The 20591-nt window shown below is 47.9% G+C and overlaps 1 protein-coding gene across 1 annotated transcript in view; it reads left to right on the forward strand.

Annotated features, from left to right (window-relative positions):
• Positions 1-20591, forward strand: part of UNC13C (unc-13 homolog C) — a 138725-nt gene that overhangs the window by 30854 nt on the left and 87280 nt on the right. The window contains exon 5 of the mRNA XM_080980617.1: positions 9910-9988. Within this exon, the coding sequence (XP_080836743.1) occupies positions 9910-9988 (79 nt within the window). The remainder of the gene's footprint in view (positions 1-9909; positions 9989-20591) is intronic.

The following is a 20591-nucleotide window of genomic DNA, read 5'->3' on the forward strand; positions in this document are numbered from 1 at the left end:
GTAGCGTGGGGGGTGCAGGGGGGGCCGGCCGCACCGGGCGCAACATCTGGGGGGGGCGTGCTCGCACTCGCAGCTCTCTGCCCCTACCTGGCTCACTCACTCTCTCTCACTGCAATGCTGGCTGTGCGAATCCGATCCGAGCCGCTGGGTCACCGCCCACTGTGGAGGGGGTGGGTGCCAGGCGTGCGGTGCGGAGAGAGAGCGAGGGACTATCTGGGGGAGGGACAGTTCAGCGGCCGCCCAGCGCAGCGCTGAGCGCAGGAGAGAACCACACCAGACCAGACCAGGCAGCAGCAAGAAGAAGCTGGCAGCGGCGGCAGGTTAGGGGTTAGGGGGCGCAAATTACTTGCCTTGCCCCGGGTGCTGACAACCCACGCTACGCCGCTGCCTCCATGTCTGAGTGCCCTTTTTGTGCTCCAGAACTTTCTCTGAATTTACATTTGCTCCGATTCAGTTTTAAAGAGTAGGTTTTTGCGGGGAAAGTTCGGGGAGGGGGGAGCTTGGACATGGAGGGTTAAAGTGCAGGCCTCTGCCTGGAAAGAAAGGGGCAAAACATAAGTATGAATAAGCCCTATGTCTTGCTCTGAGGCCTTCCTTTTTTAAAATAAATATTTTTATTAGATTTTACATAACAAATTTCAATTTAAACATATCCCTCACCTTCACATTTAGGAGTCTCAGAATCCCTTGACTTCCTACCATCCTTCCCTGGTTTCCATTATCAATCCCTTTTTCCTTCATCTTAACTCAATTTCTCTAATTCGTTAGAAATATTATTGACCATTTTCCCATTGTGTTTTGTGCCTTCCTATGCTGCTGCTGAGAGAGTGGCATGCAAGGCCCCAAACAACATACAACCTGGGAATTTTCCTCCACTAGCCTGCCCAGGCTCTCTAACTCTACCACGGAGGCTGCTTTTGTTATTCCATACCAAGGTGAAGTCTGCCCTTTGGCTAGTCAGGAGAGGGGCCTTCTGGGTGGTGGCACCTGAACTTCCCAGACTAGGCCTGTTACAGAAACGATTTAGTTTTAGGTATCAATTTAAAACCCACCTCTTCTTCATCCAGGGTGAGCTCATGAAGAGGTGAGCTTGTTGGCCATGATTATCGCGGCAACAGATCGGGTATCATACATCAAGAATTTTGCATTGAGCTTTGTTATGAAATGGTTGCATGACTAAGCCGCTTCTGGCGAACCAAAGCAGCGCATGGAAATGCTGTTTACCTTCCCGCCAGAGTGGTACCTATTTATCTACTTGCACTTTTTGGAGTGCTTTTGAACTGCTAGGTGGGCAGGAGCTGGGACCGAGCAACGGGAGTTAATCCCGTTGCGGGGATTTGAACCACCGACCTCCTGATCAGCAAGCCCTAGGCTCTGTGGTTTAGACCACAGTGCGGCCCCACAAGCATGAAGGAGGAGGAGAAGGTGATCTCTCCACAGCTATTGCTGTGATTGCTGCAAGTTTTCTCTGTGATCAGCAGTACTCTGTGCCCCTGAGTACCAGTTGCTAGGTGCGGAGAAAGTGGAGGAGGTCTATGTGCTTAGCTTGTGGGCTTCGCTTGGTGAGGAACCTGGCAGATCATGGGTGGGAAACAGTGCTGAGCTCAAAGCACCCTTTGGAGGACTGGGCAGATGCCACATCACTGCAAATGCACAGAGGCGAGTGGGATGGCACCCACCAGCTCATCTGAAGTGCATTTATGGATTGTACAGTGGACGCTCGGGTTGCAAACGTGATCCATGCACGTTCATAACCCGCAGCGTTCACAACCCGCGTCTGCTCACGTGTGGGTTGCGATTTGGCACTTCTGCGCATGTGCAAAGCGCGATTGCTGAAACCCGGAAGTAACCCATTCCGGTACTTCCGGGTTTCGGCAGTCCGCAACCCAAAAAAACGCACCTGAAGCAGCTGTGACCTGAGGTATGACTGTATTCAAAAGAGGATACTTTCCAAAAAATAAGGGGATTGGTAAAAATCCTCTTGTGGATCAGGAGCTGGTTCAGTAGCAGGAAGCAGAGAGTTGGAATAAATGGACAGTTCTCCGAGCAGAGGGATGTAGAAAGCAGAGTGCGGCAGCAAGGTGACAGGATCCCAACACCATGTTGCGATTCACAGGAGCAAAGGGAGGGTAGATTGTTGCCTTGTTGCCTTTCACATTGGTCGGGTAGTTTTAGGCCAACGTATTGATGTTTCCTTTCTGCTTTCTGCGGGTTTGGAATGTGGCTTTCCTGTAATCGTTAAGTTTTAAAATGGCTTTTATTGGAAGTACTGTTTGAACTGAGTTTTACAAAGTGGCCTGGATGAAGGGCACTTTGGAAATGGAAGAAATAAATATGCCAAGCTGCATGTAAAACCCTCTTTACCACTTGGCTGTAAATCTGGAGGCCCAAAGGGTCTGCTCAGTCTTGTCCAAGTGACATGGGGATCAGTCTCCTGGGGCAGGTGTCTGCGGGAGAACCAGCTCTTTATAGAACAATGACTGGACATTAGAAGCATGATTTCTTTGAAACCAAAGCTTTATAACTTGGGGAAGGATGGAGCCCACAATCCCTTGCCTTGTGTGGCAGAATAGTGATCCAGGAAAGCTGGGGAGTCCTAGGCGCCTGGGGCCTCTCCCTTTTCACCTTGAGAGATGGCAGTGCAGACAGGTGCAATTAGCCAGCTCACTTTGGTTTTCTGCAAGGCTGCCCAGGGCAAAGGACGGCTGGCCAAGGAGCGTGTCCCGCTGGCCCTTCCCCAGCCCCAGCCTGGATGGTCCCAGAAGGTCCTCTGAGCAGCAGGTGGTTGGCAGCCACTCAGCATCCCATGTGACAGCATCATAAAGTTACACAGGATAATCCCAGCATTAGCTGTGCTAATAAAGATGCAAATGGGGAGCAGAAGAGATGAGTGGATTTAAGCAAACCCGGTTCCTCCCTCCCCTGCCCCGCATTTTCCTATGGCATGAGCAGCCCACTGGCTCTGAGCGCCCGCTGGCTTCTCACTCCCGGACCCATCCGGCCCATCCCCTCGGTGGAGCCTCCATGATGGGAGGCGATAATGACTGCTCCGCTGCAGAGGAATTGGACTGATATTTTTGCTTGCTATTAAAGCTTCTTTAATCCCCTTTGGAAAGACAGTTAAGCAGTCTCTGTCATGGCATTTTAATATAGGCTCTTCTGTATAATTCCATCCTGCCGTCTTTTGCAGGGCTTAGTGTTTCTTCCACTTCTGCACTAACATTAAAATTACTCCGCCTGATATAATCTGAATTATGATTTAGGTGGAAATCTTGATGGGTGGCCTTTTATTTGTTTTGTTTGTTGTTGTTGTAGTTGTTTGCAGGATTGAGCCAAAACTGAGGGGAGGGAGTTTCATGAAAAATTCGGGCCCTGCGTCAAATGGTTTTGGGATGGAGGGGCTGCCAAACAAGGTGGTGATGTTTGCCCTTTTGCACTGAGGAGGCATTTTTCTCATTCAATGTGGCATGCCGGCATCATCCCATAACCAGATCTGATTGGCTACATGCCTTTATGTATTGTCTGGCTGATGTCAGGTCTCATGGAGACCCCAGGAGAGCGCTGGCCATTTCATGAGACTTCCTGGGAGAAGTGGCACTATAAGAAGTGGTGGCCATTCCAAGATCTGAGCTTCTTCACAGGACCCTCTCTACCCTTTCTCCCTCCCTTGGTGCTAGTTCTCTTATAGGGGATGTCATCGGCCATCATTACAGGGTGGTTCAGATATGCCAGCAGCATCCTTGTACCGGAGCAGGGTTAACCCCAATTCTTGAATGCATCATCCCTGGCATTTCAGGAGACAAAGTTGAAGTTGTTGTAAGAAGGTTGAGGTTGGCTTTTACAGCCCAACTCCCCATCAAGGGACTCTGGGTCCCTTGAGGTCTGCCGTTGGTCAGAGACTCAATTGGGGGCTACCAAGGAGGCAAGGCAAACTGTTGATCTTCATTGGTCTGTTGCAACCGTCTCCCTGCAAGGAGATGAGGGGCCCAGAACAAAAGTGTGTTACAATTTTTAAACCCTTGGGATAGACCACCAGAAATGTCATAGATACATTACAAAATGAGTTGTACATGTAAATCAGATCATGCTCAAGAGTTCATGTCTCTCCAACTTATTTACAAATCTGTCAATCAAGATGCCTGATAATTGACCTTCTTGGCCCATTAGAGACATCCTTTTGAAATGGTGAATACCTTGGCTCCAGAATCCATTGTCAAGGATCTGTTACATTCACACATAGATATCTGCTCTTTTGACAAGTCAGCTTTGCTGTTCAACAGATACTTGTGGCAGAGGGGTGACCTATCAGGAATTTCCTGCTATGTGACTTGAGGGGGTCCCTGAGATTGACTAGAGGGCAAACATGGCTGCTGCATTGCTCTCTGTACTATTTCAGACATGTGGTTTATGCACTTACGTACCGTATTTTTCGCACCATAGGACGCACCGGACAATAGGACGCACCTTGTTTTAGAGAGGGGAGAACAAGAAAAAAAAACTCTCCCCCTCTCTGCCCAGCGCCCCTTCAGCAAAGCGGCAGGAGGCGCTGTGCAGAGAGGGGGAGAATTTTCCCCCTCTTGTTTTCCCGCTCTAAAACAAGGTGCTGTTCAGGCGGCTACCTTGGAAGCCTAGAGAGCGAGAGGGGTCGGTGTGCACCGACCCCTCTCACTCTCCAGGCTTCAGGTTCCTTTCGACCTGCTCTTTGGGGCTGGCGGGGGAAGCCCACCACCAGCCCCAAAGAGCACATCAGGGAGCAGCGGAGAGGCTGCTGCCATAGTCGCGCATCACCTCTCCAGCTGGGAGAGGGTCGCGGGGCTATGGCTTCTTTAGCCCCTCACGCACTCTCCCAGCTGGAGAGGTGGCACGCGGCTATACAGGCTCCTGCCATAGCCGCGCGTCACCTCTCCAGCCGGGAGAGGGTCACGGGGGGCTTCTTTTGCCCCGTGCGCGCTCTCCCGGCTGGAGAGGTGACGCACAGCTATGGAGGCTTCTGCCATAGCCGTGTGTCACCTCTCCAGCCGGGAGAGGGTCACGGGGGGCTTCTTTTGCCCCGTGCGCGCTCTCCCGGCTGGAGAGGTGACGTGCGGCTATGGAGGCTCCTGCCATAGCTGCGCGTCACCTCTCCAGCCGGGAGAGGGTCGCGGGGGGCTTCTTTTGCCCCGCGGGCTCTCTCCCGGCTGGAGAGGTGACGCGCAGCTATAGAGGCTCCAGCCATAGCTGCACGTCACCTCTCCAGCCGGGAGAGGGTCGCGGGGGGCTTCTTTTGCCCCGCGGGCTCTCTCCCGGCTGGAGAGGTGACGCGCAGCTATAGAGGCTCCTTCCATAGCCGCGTGTCACCTCTCCAGCCGGGAGAGGGTCGCGGGGCTATGGCGTCTTTGCTCCATAGGACGCACACACATTTCCCCTTCATTTTTGAAGGGGAAAAAGTGCGTCCTATAGAGCGAAAAATACGGTATGTGTGTTTACTTTGTGCCCTTATGAACGTGCATTTTATTCATGACACCATAGAATTCTTTTAACAAAGTTTTTTGAAGCAGACTTTGACATGAGGTGTGGCTTGTGAGAGAGAGAGAGAGACCCTTGAAGTGTTCTGTTCATGGGCCTAGTGATGGTCTCTCTTGCCTGGCAGCCTCCGAAATCCGGAAGCCAACCCAGACTGAAAGAGCAACGGGAAAGGAGAGACAAATTCCTCCAGGTTCAATAGCTGACCACCTTTGTGGGGCAATGTTTGTCCAGGAGGTTGCCCCTTCTCAGTAATGATGTCTGGTCTAGGGACAAACTTATGCTGTTGCTATTATACTTGTGCGAGAACTGTTTAAAAAACAGCTTGCTTGCAGCAGTAAGGGAATAATAATACTTTATCACATGTTAGTGGACTTTTAACATAGCTCAGTTTTGGCAAGGCATCAAGGCATCTTTGCGCCATCTTCCCTGCTGACTGTGTCCCTCCCTTAGGAAACTGCAGAATGGACAGTCATTCTCTGGGGAGGGAGCACAGCAGAGTCTCTGTTCTTGGTGCTGCTGCGAAATAGGAGCCCACCAGCTGGTTCTGCTTTGCTGATAAAGTTGCATATTTGTCAGGGAAATGAAGACTGCACAGCCAGTGAGGGAAACAGAGGGCCAGTGGGGGAAAAGGATGCCTTTGATTTGACCAGTTGGTGCTTAAAAGACTGCAGCAGCTTTGGATCTTGGATCTTGCCCTATTGCGGTGGGAGATTTGCACTTCCTTCATGTTCCTGTTTGCATTTCTTTACACTGCTTTCCCTGTGCTTGAGTTGGATAGAAGGAAGCTAGCCCTTGTTTGCTTTTGCAAGGGTAAGTTTGAAATAAATGAAGTTAACGTAGGTGGTTCATTTGGCAGCAGATTCTCAGCTGAAGCAGAAGAGCCAGGAAGACCTGCTGCTGCTCCCTGGCAAGATTTGGCCAGCCACAGGACAGTTATTGCCACCCCCGCCAGCCAGCCATTGTTTTACTGTTGCATTCAACACCTATCCAAAGCCTGACCAAAAAATGCACAGATCAAACTGGTGCAACATCCAAAGAGCCCTGAATCTGGATCAGGCCAGAGGAGGCCCATCTAGCCTAGCACCCTGTGGCCAACCAGATGCCTATTATGGGAAGCCCACAAGCAGTTGGTGGCCATCATGACATCTTGGGGGGAGCAAGTTTCATAGTTTAACTATGTGGAGGAATCCTTCCTTTTGTCCTGAATCTTTCAATATGCAGCTTCATTGGAAAACCCAGTTAGGTCTGAGTTATCATGAGAGAGGGAGAACAACGCCTCCCCCATCCCGTTCTCCATCCAGCTCAGTCGGTAGAGCATGAGACTCTTCATCTCAGGGTAGTGGTTGGGCAAAAGATTCCTGCATTGCCGGGGGTTGGACTAGATGATCCTTGTAGTCCCTTCCAGCTCCATAATTCTGTGTGGCACCATGCATAATCTTAGGGCTTATTTGCACTTACCTTTTGCTCCACTTTTTTCCAGGTACAGGTCCGTGCTTTAAAACTCTGTGTCCAAGCTGTCTTCTTTTTGCGCCGGAGTTTCCCCCACCAAAACCCATTCTTGAAAGCTGAAGCACAGCAGCAATTTGGGTTTTCAGCAGATTGCAGTTTGCTCCAATACAGATTTAAAGAGCAGGTTTTCACAGGGTGCTTGGGCATGGAGCTTTAAAGTGAGGACCGTTCCTGGAAAGCACAGCGGAAGGGGAAGTGTGGAGAAGCCCTTACACACCTCTGTCATGAGTTAGTCCAAATAAAGTTGGATGTTTCCTTCCTCCCCTGCCTTTAAAACTGGTTTTAAATGGATTTAGGTCAGTTTAGTGAGAAAGACTTTGGCACTCTATATTCTTTTATTTTACATCAGATGTCCCAATGCCGTTCCCCCACTGGATGCCAACTGCACATCCATCCTGCCTCCAAGCTCGAATTTGGTGCAGTGAAGTACAAAGTGTTGTATTACGGAAAGTGTGTCACTGACTCAGCAGCAGGACTTCAGAGATGATACATAGATAGATAAGAGCATGGGTTGGCAAACCCGGCCCAGGGACCGGATCTGGCCCGCCGTCGGTCTGGGAATCGCCGCGTGGATCAGCGTGGGGATTCTGATCATTTGGGCTGCGCCATTTCCCCCCCCCCCCCACACCTCCTCCCACCCTCCTCCTGGCTTCTCCCCACCCTGCCTAGAGGAGGAAGGGGGCTGGGCTTTGTTGAGCAGTGGTTGGCTGAGCACCATTTTAAGCAGCCCCTCTCTGGAGCCAGCCCTTTCGCACCGCTCATCGTCCCTCCGCTGCTGCCGCTGCTAGCCCCTGCCGCTCTTAAGGCGCAGGTAAGCAGCCACTGGGGCTCGTTCGCTGCTGTGGAGAAGGGAGGGGAGAGTTGGGGGGGATTCCCTCCTCAAATATAGTCCAGCCCCCCACAAGGTCTGAGGGACAGTGGATCACCCCCCTGCTGAAAAAGTTTGCTGGGACTTCCGGGTTGGCGCCATCGCCGAATGGCGGACTCCCTCCGAGCTCCGGAGGGAGCCTGCTCGGCAGGGGCTGGGTCCTACCGCACCGGCGATGCGGGGACCCTTAAAAACCACGGCCACGAGGGCCGTGGACATGGAGACTCGGCTGGCACCGTCAGCGCCCTCCCGACTCGTGAAGGAGCCTTTTTAAAGGCTACGGATCGGGTGCCGGGGAGAAGCGTGGTGCTTTGAGTCCTCTGCTATCCCTGCCGAGCGCAGCCGCATGCCATCCGGCGGAGAGCGCTGACTTCTTCCATTGAAAATTCGGACTTTTTAACAACAACCCGTGAGTAATTTGGAAACTGGGTTTAAAAGGAGGAAAAAAAAGAATTTCCTTTCGATTTGGACACGAGCGGGGGGGGATCCAAAAAGGAAGTCAGTCCCCCCCCCTATTGTAAACCTTCTAAGACAAGGACGGGGAAACCAAGGTCCAAAAAGATTTGTATTGCTGATAAAACCTAAGAATTCCACGATGGGAAATTATAAGAACTGTGCTGGAGGACGAATTGAGGGAGAAGAAACGTAACCCCCCCCCCTGGGAACCGGGGTGATTGAAGAGAGAGCCTGGTGAAAAGAGTCGGAGATTTTGACAGCTGTCAAAGTAGCTGTCAAAGTCGGAAAGCAGAGAGGATTTTATTATGAGAACTTTGCTGGCTAAATTTGTTACAATTTGCTACAACTTTTAAAAACTTGGATACAAAATGGCGAAAACATGGATAACAATCGGACTTTTGGACTAGAGAAAACAAAGTTACAATAATCCCCCTAGAGGAGTTTCGGGACATTACAAAGATGGTTGTAAGTGGAAAAATACCATTGGAATTTTATAGAACTGGTTATCTTCTGGGAAAGCTGCAAAACGGAAATAATATTTTGTCTACAGGGTGTACAGCTAAAGGAGACAATAGAATTTTCTATTGAAGAAAGGAAGGGACTGAACGCAAGTTTTTGTTCCTGAATAACAATAATCCCTGCAGACTTACTAAGCTTCTGAATTAGAACGTTTCAGCAGCGGAACAAGAGGAAACTGGACTACAATTTGGAAAGAACAATGGGGGGAGCTTTATTAAAGATCTGAAGCTAAGTGCTTTAAAAAATAAATTATGTAAGGGAAAAAAAAAAAAAAACCAGCAAGGAGTTGGGGGAAAATAGGTGATTTATGGATTGTAAGAATTCCAGGCGGATAACATGGTTTGGTGGTCAGGGGGAAATTAAACCGGGGACAGAGGGGGAGAACTAAAATCCAAAGGCTTGTCAATTTCTTTCTTTGAACTGGTTTTGTTTCATCTATTCTATCTTTTATTTCTTATTTCTGATATTTTTATTATGTGGGGAGTCTTTATTATTAAAAAAAAAAGGGAAATTGTGGAATAAAAATGGGGTGGGCCCTGGGAAAGAAACTTTTGGCTTTTTATTAAGGGTATTGATGAGGAGTGTAGAAATTTTAAATTCGAACAATGGTCTAAACAAATTAAGTTTTTAATCAGAATTGAGAGCTTGTGGAGCCAACAATATGCAACAGGAATATGATAGGGGTGGGGGAAGGGGGGAGTCCCAGAAAGTGGATATATGAAAATAAGGTTCTGAATGTATTTTAACTTTTTACTTTCTGTATTTTTGAAAATTTTAATAAACATTATTTAAAAAAAAAAAAAAATGAAAAAGTTTGCTGACCCCTGGATTAGAGCTGTGCAGGAGCTTCCAATGTGATGCTGCAGCTCAGAGGGCCAATGTGATCCTTGTTGTCATTCACATCCCTTTTTCACAAACCTCAGACATTCCAGCGCCGTTTTTAATTGGTCTTATAGACTGTGTGATTCTGTGAAAGAATGTTTCTTAAAAACCGATGAAGAACACTTGTGATGTTTCTCTCTGTATTAGCCCATATTTTCTCTCTTCTTCAGCCCCAACAGTGCACTGTATGGAATTGACAGCATGCCAGACCTGCGCCGAAAGAAGACGTTCCCCATCGTCAGAGATGTGGTAAGTTCCTGGCATTGTGCTGAACATGCGCCCCTGCATGCAATGACTGGCACCTGCTTTTCCTGGTCACAAGGGCTGTGCTGTTCCCTCCTTCACTTTGGAATTAAGCTGTGAGCAAGCCCCGAAAGAGGGGGCTGACTTCACCCTGGCGTAGGGTCCAGCAAACCTTAGAACAACATAACCTGTGGAGTCATCATGACCAACAATTAGTGATCTAGTGGGAGTGATCTATGGCAACATGTGAGACCGCAAGAGAGTCACCTTAGTCTCCTTCCCATTCCTAATAAGCGTGCTACATGCATGCAGACTTTTTCACATGGATGTGTGTGTTTTGCACTTCTCTGTATTAGCTGTGGAATCTATATTCAGTTCTGGGAGAAATCTGGAGTCCAGATTTCCAGTGAACGAGGTTACAGAGTAGCTGAGAGTCCCCCAAAGATATTCCAAATAAAACAATACTATCGTTCCTTTGCAATCAGATGTTTGCTACCATTTGCCACTTTCTCAATACAGTGGTACCTTGGTTCTTGAACTTAATCTGTTCCAGAAGTCCGCTCGACTCCTGAAACCATCCAAAAACCAAGGTGTGGCTTCCAATTGGCTACAGGGGCTTCCTGCACTCAAGCGGAAGCCGCGTCGCACGTTCAGCTTCCGAAAACATTCGCAAACTGGAACACTTCCAGGTTTGCGGCATTTAGAAGCCGATTTGTTTGACAACTAAGCCGTTCGGGAACCAAGGTGCCACCGTACAGCTGTGCTTTGGACTAACTGAGTTGCCGTTGTTCTCATGAGAGGGAGAAGTGAACCATTGGGCCTCTGTGTTCCTCTCTCTGCTGAGTCTCTTCTTATATGGATCCGTCCAATTGCCTGTATGGATGTTTCTGAAATGGAGAAATAAATGCCAGCAGTTAATGTGGTTTCTCTGCTGCTTAGATACCAATCAGCTTATTAAGTGTTGCTTTGCCTCGTCCCAATAACACCTGACTATTAATGTTTTCTCTAATTTCTTCCTCATCAACGCTGGATTTCCCAGGCCATGGTAAGTGCTTCTCTGTTGATGAATGTTTTGAAATGTCATAATTAATCTTTTGTGTTCCAGGGCAGCTATTTGCTGCGGAAGAGAATTGCCTCATCATAAGCGGCACTTTAGTGCTAAATGGGTTTGCAAAAGAGTTTTGAGACCTATTTCAGAAGGAGATGATGGATGTCGGAGCCCTGAAATGATTCGGCTGGGTGGTACACCCTGGGGCTGGCAGTGCAGTCTGCTGCCATGTCTGTACTGTTCAGAGGTGGGCCTGAGGCTGCAATCCTCTGCCCTCTTACTTGGGAGTAAGCACTGCTGATTTCAGTGGGACTTCCTAGACATGTTTCTTCAGGTGTTCTGAGCTACAAGGCTGTATCTGTGCATGAATCATAGAATTGTAGAACTGTAGAGTTGGAAAGGACCCCGTGAGTCATCCAGCCCCTGCAACACACAGGAATCTTTGCCCAATGTGGGGCTCAAAAGCTGCTGACACAGGGCTTATCCACACTTTTCCTCTACTCTTTCCAGGCACACTCTACACTTTACAGATCCATGCCTTGGTTTTGCTCTGGAGCTCCCCCCCCAAAAAAACCCCACTCTTTAAAGCTCATTCAGGGTAAATGGCAATCTGCAGAAAAGTCAAATTGACATTTCCTCCGATGGAGTGCTAAAGAGCAGGTTTTCATAGGGAAAGCTCTGGGGCAACGCCCCCCCCCCCCCCGGGCAATGCTCAGACATGGAGCTTTTAAGCACAGACCTGTGCCTGGATAGAGTGGGACAACAAGTAGGGCAGCAGTTGAAGAAGGAGCAAAAAGGGTTTTCTTGTGTGTGTGTGTGTGTGTGTGTGTGTGTGTTTCTTTGTAGCTGATTGGCTGCTCTCCCTGTGCAAAGGTCAGAGGGGGCAGGGTTTCTGTTGAGGCAGGTGGTTAGCTGTGGGAGGAGCTTATCAGAGCTTGCAGGGCAGTGGCAGTTTGATCCATCTTTTAGATTTAGGGGAGCTAGTCTCAAACGTTTGTTGGGGGAGACCTAGGTTTTTTTGTGGGGGGGTTATTTTTCCTGTCTTCACGCTTTTTATGATGGAGGACCGCTGTAGCCACCCCCAACAACACGTTCTCAAGATGGAGGGGGAGGGAACAGCTGCAGTCGCCTGCGGTTCCTGCGCAATGTTTGCCATCTTGCCAAAGGTTGCAGGCAGCTTTACCTGCAGCAATTGCATGTTGATTGCCCTCTTAAAAGACAAAGTCCAGCAACTGGAGGAACGTGTAGCTACGCTCCAAAGAATTAGAGAGCTGGAGCTCTTCTTGGAAGCAACAGAGCACACCGTCTCCACCAAGGAGGAGACAGGGGACTCCCCTGACAAGGAGGCTAGTACACCAACACAGGAGCCAGATATATGGAGAAACGTGACTCAAAGAAGTAGGAGGCCCAGGGTTCGCTCTGATTGTTTAGAAATACACAATCGCTTTGAGGTCCTCTCCCCTAGCATGGAAGACGAAGAGCAGACTCCATTTGAGGATCTCTCCCTCATTACAGTCGATCAGGTATATGAAGACGGGCAGCAAAGTCAGTCCTCAGGGAATGTGCAGGCGACCTTGGAGCGGACAGCTCACGGAAGAACCCCGACCAAACCTAAGAGGAGGCGTGTAGTGGTGATAGGGGATTCCCTACTGAGGGGAACAGAAGCAGTGATCTGTGGGCCTGACAAGATGTCTTGGGAAGTGTGCTGTCTCCCCGGGGCTAAGATCCAAGATGTAACTGAACGACTGCAAGGAATCATAAAACCCACTGACAAATACCCCTTCCTCTTGGTTCATGTGGGAACCAATGACACTGCAAGCAATAGCCTCCAGAAGATCAAAAGAGACTACAAGGCTCTGGGCAGGAAATTGAAGCAATTAAATGCACAAATTGTGATCTCATCTGTCCTCCCAGTTGAACGACGTGGCCCAGGGAGAGAGGGGAAAATAGTGGAAGTGAACAGCTGGCTTCGCAAATGGTGTAAACAGGAACGGTTTGGATTCTTAGATCACGGACTGCGGTTTCTTGAAGATGGACTTCTGGCAAGCGATGGGCTGCACCTCACAACGGTTGGGAGAAATGTTTTTGCCAAAAATCTCAGAAACCTCATCAGGAGGGCTTTAAACTGACTAATGTGGGGGAGGGAGACAGTGCTCCTAAAGGTAGGAGTCTATCAATTGATGAAGATGATCATCCAAATGTCATAGACCAAATGGAGCAAACAGCACGCAGACCTAGTGGTGGGAGGAAAAAATCCTTAAATAAGAGTCACGGGGGAATGATTAATGGACTTCAATGTCTGTACACTAATGCACAAAGCATGGGAAATAAACAAGATGAGCTTGAGCTCTTGGTACAGCAAACTAAATATGACATAATAGGCATCACTGAAACCTGGTGGGATAAGTCCCACGATTGGAATGTAATAATGGGGGGATACAATCTATTTCAGAGAAACAGACCAGACAAGAAAGGAGGAGGAGTGGCGTTATATGTCAGGGATGTGTATACCTGTGAAGAGATCCAGGATCTAGAACCTCAAAGCCAAAGTGAGAGCATTTGGGTCAAAATTAAGGGAGAGAAGAATAACAGTGACCTCATTGTGGGAGTTCACTATAGATCCCCAAGCCAAACGGAGGACATAGATGATGCCTTCCTGGAACAGATGGCCAAGCATGCAAAAGGAAGGGAGATAGTAGTAATGGGGGACTTCAATTACCTGGATATTTGTTGGATGTCAAACTCAGCCAAGAGCATAAGGTCAAACAGATTCCTCACTGGCCTTGCAGACAACTTCATTGTCCAGAAAGTGGGAGAAGCAACAAGAGGAACAGCCATTTTAGATCTGGTCCTAACCAATGTTGATGACCTGGTTAGTGGGGTAGAAGTGGAAGGATCATTAGGCGCGAGTGATCATGCTCTTCTGAAGTTTACTATACAGCGGAAAGGAGCAGCCAAGCATACTAGGACTCAATTTCTTGACTTTAAGAAAGCTGACTTCATAAAACTTAGGGAAGTGCTGGGTGAGATCCCATGGACAGTAATACTAAAAGGAAAGGGAGTTCATGATGGCTGGGAGTTTGTTAAGAGGGAGATACTAAAAACACAACGTCAGGCAATACCAATGAAACAGAAACATGGAAGGTGCCTAAAGAAGCCAGGGTGGCTATCTAAAGAACTTTTAACTGAGTTAAGATTAAAAAAGGATGTGTACAAAAAATGGAAAAGGGGGGAAACCACCAAAGAGGAATTCAAACAAATAGCCAGCACGTGTAGACACAAAGTCAGAAAAGCTAAAGCACAGAATGAACTCAGGCTTGCTAGAGAGGTTAAAAGCAACAAAAAAGGCTTTTATGGGTATGTCCGTAGCAAAAGGAAGAACAAAGAAACAGTGGGGTCACTCAGAGGAGAAGATGGTGAAATGCAAACAGGGGACACAGAAAGAGCTGAACTCCTCAATGCCTTCTTTGCCTCAGTCTTCTCCGATAAAGAAAACAATGCCCGACCTGAAGAATTTGGAGCAAATGATTCAGCAAAGGAAACACAGCCCAGAATAACTAAGGAGATAGTACAAGAATACTTGGCTAGTTTAGATGTATTCAAGTCTCCAGGGCCAGATGAACTGCATCCAAGAGTATTAAAAGAACTGGCAGATGTGATCTCAGAACCACTGGCAGTCATCTTTGAGAATTCCTGGAGAACAGGCGAAGTCCCGGCAGACTGGAGGAGGGCAAATGTTGTCCCTATTTTCAAAAAGGGGAAAAGAGAGGACCCTAATAATTACCGCCCAGTCAGTCTGACATCAATACCAGGGAAGATTCTGGAGCAGATCATTAAGCAAACAGTCTGTGAGCACCTAGAAAGGAATGCTGTGATCACCAATAGTCAGCATGGATTTCTGAAAAATAAGTCATGTCAGACTAACCTGATCTCGTTTTTTGACAGAATTACAAGCCTGGTAGATGAAGGGAACGCAGTGGATGTAGCCTACCTTGATTTCAGCAAGGCATTTGACAAGGTGCCTCATGATATTCTTGTAAAGAAGCTGGTAAAATGTGGTCTTGACTATGCTACCACTCAGTGGATTTGTAACTGGCTGACTGACCGAACCCAAAGGGTGCTCATCAATGGTTCCTCTTCATCCTGGAGAAGAGTGACTAGTGGGGTGCCACAAGGTTCTGTCTTGGGCCCGGTCTTATTCAACATCTTTATCAACGACTTGGATGATGGACTCAAGGGCATCCTGATCAAATTTGCAGATGACACCAAATTGGGAGGGGTGGCTAACACCCCAGAGGACAGGATCACACTTCAAAACGACCTTGACAGATTAGAGAACTGGGCCAAAACAAACAAGATGAATTTTAACAGGGAGAAATGTAAAGTATTGCACTTGGGCAAAAAAAATGAGAGGCACAAATACAAGATGGGGGACACCTGGCTTGAGAGCAGTACATGTGAAAAGGATCTAGGAGTCTTGGTTGACCACAAACTTGACATGAGCCAACAGTGTGACGCGGCAGCTAAAAAAGCCAATGCAATTCTGGGCTGCATCAATAGGAGTATAGCATCTAGATCAAGGGAAGTAATAGTGTCACTGTATTCTGCTCTGGTCAGACCTCACCTGGAGTACTGTGTCCAGTTCTGGGCACCACAGTTCAAGAAGGACATTGACAAACTGGAACGTGTCCAGAGGAGGGCAACCAAAATGGTCAAAGGCCTGGAAACAATGCCTTATGAGGAACGGCTAAGGGAGCTGGGCATGTTTAGCCTGGAGAAGAGGAGGTTAAGGGGTGATATGATAGCCATGTTCAACTATATAAAAGGATGTCACATAGAGGAGGGAGAAAGGTTGTTTTCTGCTGCTCCAGAGAAGCGGACACGGAGCAATGGATCCAAACTACAAGAAAGAAGATTCCACCTAAACATTAGGAAGAACTTCCTGACAGTAAGAGCTGTTTGACAGTGGAATTTGCTGCCAAGGAGTGTGGTGGAGTCTCCTTCTTTGGAGGTCTTTAAGCAGAGGCTTGACAACCATATGTCAGGAGTGCTCTGATGGTGTTTCCTGCTTGGCAGGGGGTTGGACTCGATGGCCCTTGTGGTCTCTTCCAACTCTAGGATTCTATGATTCTATGATTCTATGATTCTATGATTCTAAGTGTGGATAAGCCCACAGTAGTACTTAGCCAGATGCAGAGAAATACCCTCCCCACCCCCACAAAAAGGAGCTGTAAACCATGCAGTCACTGAGCATTTGGACTCTGCCTCTGCCCTCCTTCCTGCATTTTGGGGAGAGGCGAGGAGGGGCAATTGGTTCCCAAGGGAGCAGGTGTCCTGGATCTGTGCCCTTCCTGCTGGGTGCCCACCTTGGCACGGAACGCTGCTTCTAATTAAATGGAATTAGGAAAGGCCCCTTTCCATGGCCTCTGTTGTAGAATGGCTGGCATCTGTGAAAGGTCTGGCATCATCAAGGGCTCTTCCTACAGATTCTCTTTCCGCCCTTTCTCAGGTTGCTCCCCCACCCCCAGCCAACGCCAGTTGCCCTGATGGCACTGGCCTGAAATGCCCTTGCTGAGATGACTTCATGCCTCTTTACACATAAGAAAACCCACTCAGGATAAGCAGCCCTGCTTGGCTCTGGTGGGGGGGCACGGTGAGCTCTGTTCGCCCTCTGCTCAGCCCCCAAAAAGACGATGATTCTCTCAAGTCTCAATTATTGATAAAGGCGTGCTACCCAATTTCTTCCATATGAGCTTGATGAATATTTTATAAAAACATAATTATGTACATTCCTCCTCCTCCTCCTTGTAAAAGGCAATCTGGAGGAGATTAGCAAGGAGGCTTGAGTGGGGCGAAGGTGCCTTGCTGGGTCCTCCGTCTCAAAATAGAGCTTCACACCCCCATCCACCCCTCCTTCTCTTCCCTCCTCAAGAGACCCAGCCTGTTCTCTCTGCTGGTCCTTGAGCAGCTAGTGGGGGGGAGTCCCTGCCGCCTCTCCTGCTCAAGGCCCATAAAGCATTTTTCTGGCTAAGCAGGCTGCAGTGGTGCTCCTGTGGAGACACTCCATGAAGCCATAAGGAGGGAGGGAGGCAGCTGAGGGAGGGGAGAGGGCCTGCCCTTGTGTGGCAGCAGGGCTGGGAAGTGCTTGAGGGCTGGTACCTGAGGAGCCTGGCCTGCGTTGCGATCTGAAATATACTCGGAGTCAAGTGTGGATTTCATGCTCTTTATTCAGCTCATAGTAGTGAGGAATGGAAGTTCCCCCGAAATGTCTGCTTTATATACATTATTTACACCATGGGCCCCACGTGATTGGCTAATTCTAGGATTCTCTGTAGGCCAATCAGGTTGCGGATTAACTTCCACCAGGAGTTGGATTGGGTGGCTCCTGCGGACCAATCAGACTGCTGCATTCTGGATCCTATTGTGCTAGGACCAATCAGACTGCTGCATTCTGAATCCTATTGTTCTAGGACCAATCAGACTGCTGCATTCTGAATTCTGTTGTTCTAGGACCAATCAGACTGCTGCATTTTGGCTCCTATTCAACTCAGTACATAACACAATCTGAAGGCGCAAGACATAGCAACCCCCCAAACCAGCTTCTGTCTCCTGGGTCCCACAGGAGGTGGGTTCTGGTGCCCCCCCTTTTAGAGACCCTTTCTGGCAACATGGAGCCCTCTCCCAGCTCTCTCCCCATCCTCCCGCACTCTCCACTTGGTTCAGGTTGAATCCTTTGAGGGGCCTGCCATCTGCGCAGCAAGAGGGTCACAAAAGTCTCCACATCTCTTTGAAGGGAAATGTGTCGCTGTTTCGTGGTTGCTGGTTTTATATAATCATTAACAGTCCATGGAAGCCCTGGAGGGTGAAAAGATTTCTCTGACTAACCTTTCACCTTTTGAATTTATTGGTGGTTCTGTTGTACTTTCCAAAGCACCAGAGGAGGTGCTGTGAGCCGGGGTGGCATCTAAATAAACTTCCTTGAGTTGCAGCCTAACTGCAACACCGACAGCACCCCCAAGCAGCACCCCCACTCACAGAGAGAGATGGACATAGTAGGGTTCAATGGGATTTTTTTAAAAAAAATTAATATTTATTAAAGTTTCAGAAAAAATAGAATCACATTAGTAAAAAAGAAAAATTTAAAAATAAGAAAGAAGAATACACAATACAAAATACAAAATACAAAAAGATAAAAGAAAAGAACAGTTAAAAACAATTCCGTCTTTTCATAACTTCTTTTACATTTACTTGTTTCCCGGACTTCCTCATACCTCCCTCTTTTGTATTCCAATTCAGTTTGTTAGTCCAGCAATTTCTTTCCCTCCTTTTTAATCCCAATCCTTAATCTTAATATATTATAACATTAAGTTTTTACCTATTAAAAACCAATTTTTCCATTCTTTTAACCTTTTTAATCCTAATCCTTAATCTTGATATATTTATAACTTTAAAGCCTGTACAGCTAGAAGCCACTTAACTTCAATCCAACATCACTCTAACATTCATTAATTTTGCAATATTTCTGTAAATAATCTTTGAATTTCTTCCAATCTTCTTCCACCAACTCTTCTCCCTGGTCACGGATTCTGCCAGTCATTTCCGCCAATTCCATGTAGTCCATCAGGGTTCAATGGGATTTTTGTCGTCGTCCCCGAAAAAACCCTTCCTCTTCTGCACCTATGCATTTGTCCCATATGGTCGCTGAGACCATATGACACCGATCCTGAAAGACTTACATTGGTTCCCAGTACGTTTCCGAGCACAATTCAAAGTATTGGTGATGACCTTTAAAGCCCTAAATGGCCTTGGCCCAGTATACCTGAAGGAGCATCTCCACCCCCATCATCCAGCCTGGACACTGAAGTCCAGCTCCGAGGGCCTTCTGGTAGTTCCCTCACTGTGAAAAGTGAGGTTACAGCGAACCAGGCAGAGGGCCTTCTCAGTAGTGGCACCCGCCCTGTGGAACGCCCTCCCATCAGATGTCAAGGAAATAAACAACTATCTGACTTTTAGAAGGCATCTGAAGGCAACCCTGTATCGGGTTAGGGGTTTTCTAACTTGGCTCGAAATCTAAGCGAGGGAAACGCTCTGGGACCTCAGTGAGTCCCCTCAGTTTGAAGGTGAGCATTATGAATCATCAAGATGCATATTTCAAGCCAAGAGATTATGAACTTTGGCAGACCTCTCCCCAACTCCATGCCTCATCACAAACAGCTTTTGCAACTCCCCTCAGCTTCAAAATGGAGTTACCATGTGGCATTGCAGGTGGGGGGGGGGCAACAAACACAAGTCTAAAACTCCCTTGGATTCTCAGACACAGTTCTCTGGATCCATCCCATCCCCTTCCCCACAGGGTCCCTAGGCAGCATCCATCCTTGTGGCATCTCTCAAAAGTCACACACCCCCAGCATTCCAGGAGTGGTGCTTTGAGGGCTGAAATTGGGCAGTTAAGCCTTTGTTTTGGGGCCTTGAATCATCATCCGGCCTGCTCGCTATCTCTCCCTTTGTTGCGGAAAAGCTAATCTGTGTAATTTCTGTACATGAATGTGCTGCGTTGATTGGAATAAAAGAGAGAGATGGAAGCTGACAAGCAAACAGAGTTATTTCATTATTAATGGTTAGCCGAGGAAATTAATTGTGAATTAGCGTCATGATCCCACCAAATTGCTGAGAGTTTGCAAACAGAAACTTGTGAGATTCATTTATTAACCGTCACACACTGATAATGAACCAAACCAAATACGACCGTGCCAAAGGTTCTTTCTTACATCATAATTAGTTTCATGGCGTTAATCATATTATACACCTCTGCAAGTTTAACTATTGTCAAGGGAGACATTGAAAATTGGGCAGACGGAAGAAGAGAGAGACACTGAGAGGCTTTATTAAAATATAGGCAATTTAAATGGCGAGCAGTATTAAAGCAAGGCCATTAGTTCACCGTCATCCGAACTCTTGGCCTCCACTGCAGGGGCTTCTGCTGCCCACGACTCACTTAAGCCAGAGCCAAGCTGTTGGCATCCAAGTCCCCCGATGGTCCTGCTTATGGGGAGAGCAACTCTGAGCAGGATGATACCGCTCTCAATGAAGCATTAATAATACAGGATTGGAGTAAACAATCACGTGAATCTGGAGCTAATAGCAGCTTTCTGCCTTGGACCATTTTTATCTTTAGTGCACATGAAAATGGTTGATACAAAATGCTTCATGCTGCAAAACGGCCCTTTTCAATTGTGATTTGTGATTATGAAGAACATTCACAATCCTCTGAAATACGGCCGTTGAATTCGGTTGACTTGTTTCCCATCGTTCTTGCAGTAGGTCAGCCCAGGTTCTCCGTCTCTTCTGCGTTGCCAGGTGTGAAGAGGGTGGGTTTCCAAGAGCCAAACATGGTTGAGGACATGTAGCACAGCTCTGTGAACTGTCCCCACAAAGAAAAGATTGTGAGGAGTTTCTTGTGTTAAGGTAGCCTTCAGTCAGCTCACAACCAGATCTGTAAATCCCACAATGCTGTTGAGCTGAACTTGGAGCAGGCAAATTCCCAGGACTGAGAGGGGCTAT

The sequence above is a fragment of the Podarcis pityusensis genome, assembly GCF_964106645.2.
Source record: "Podarcis pityusensis genome assembly, chromosome: 14".
NCBI classification, from domain to species: Eukaryota; Metazoa; Chordata; class Lepidosauria; order Squamata; family Lacertidae; genus Podarcis; species Podarcis pityusensis.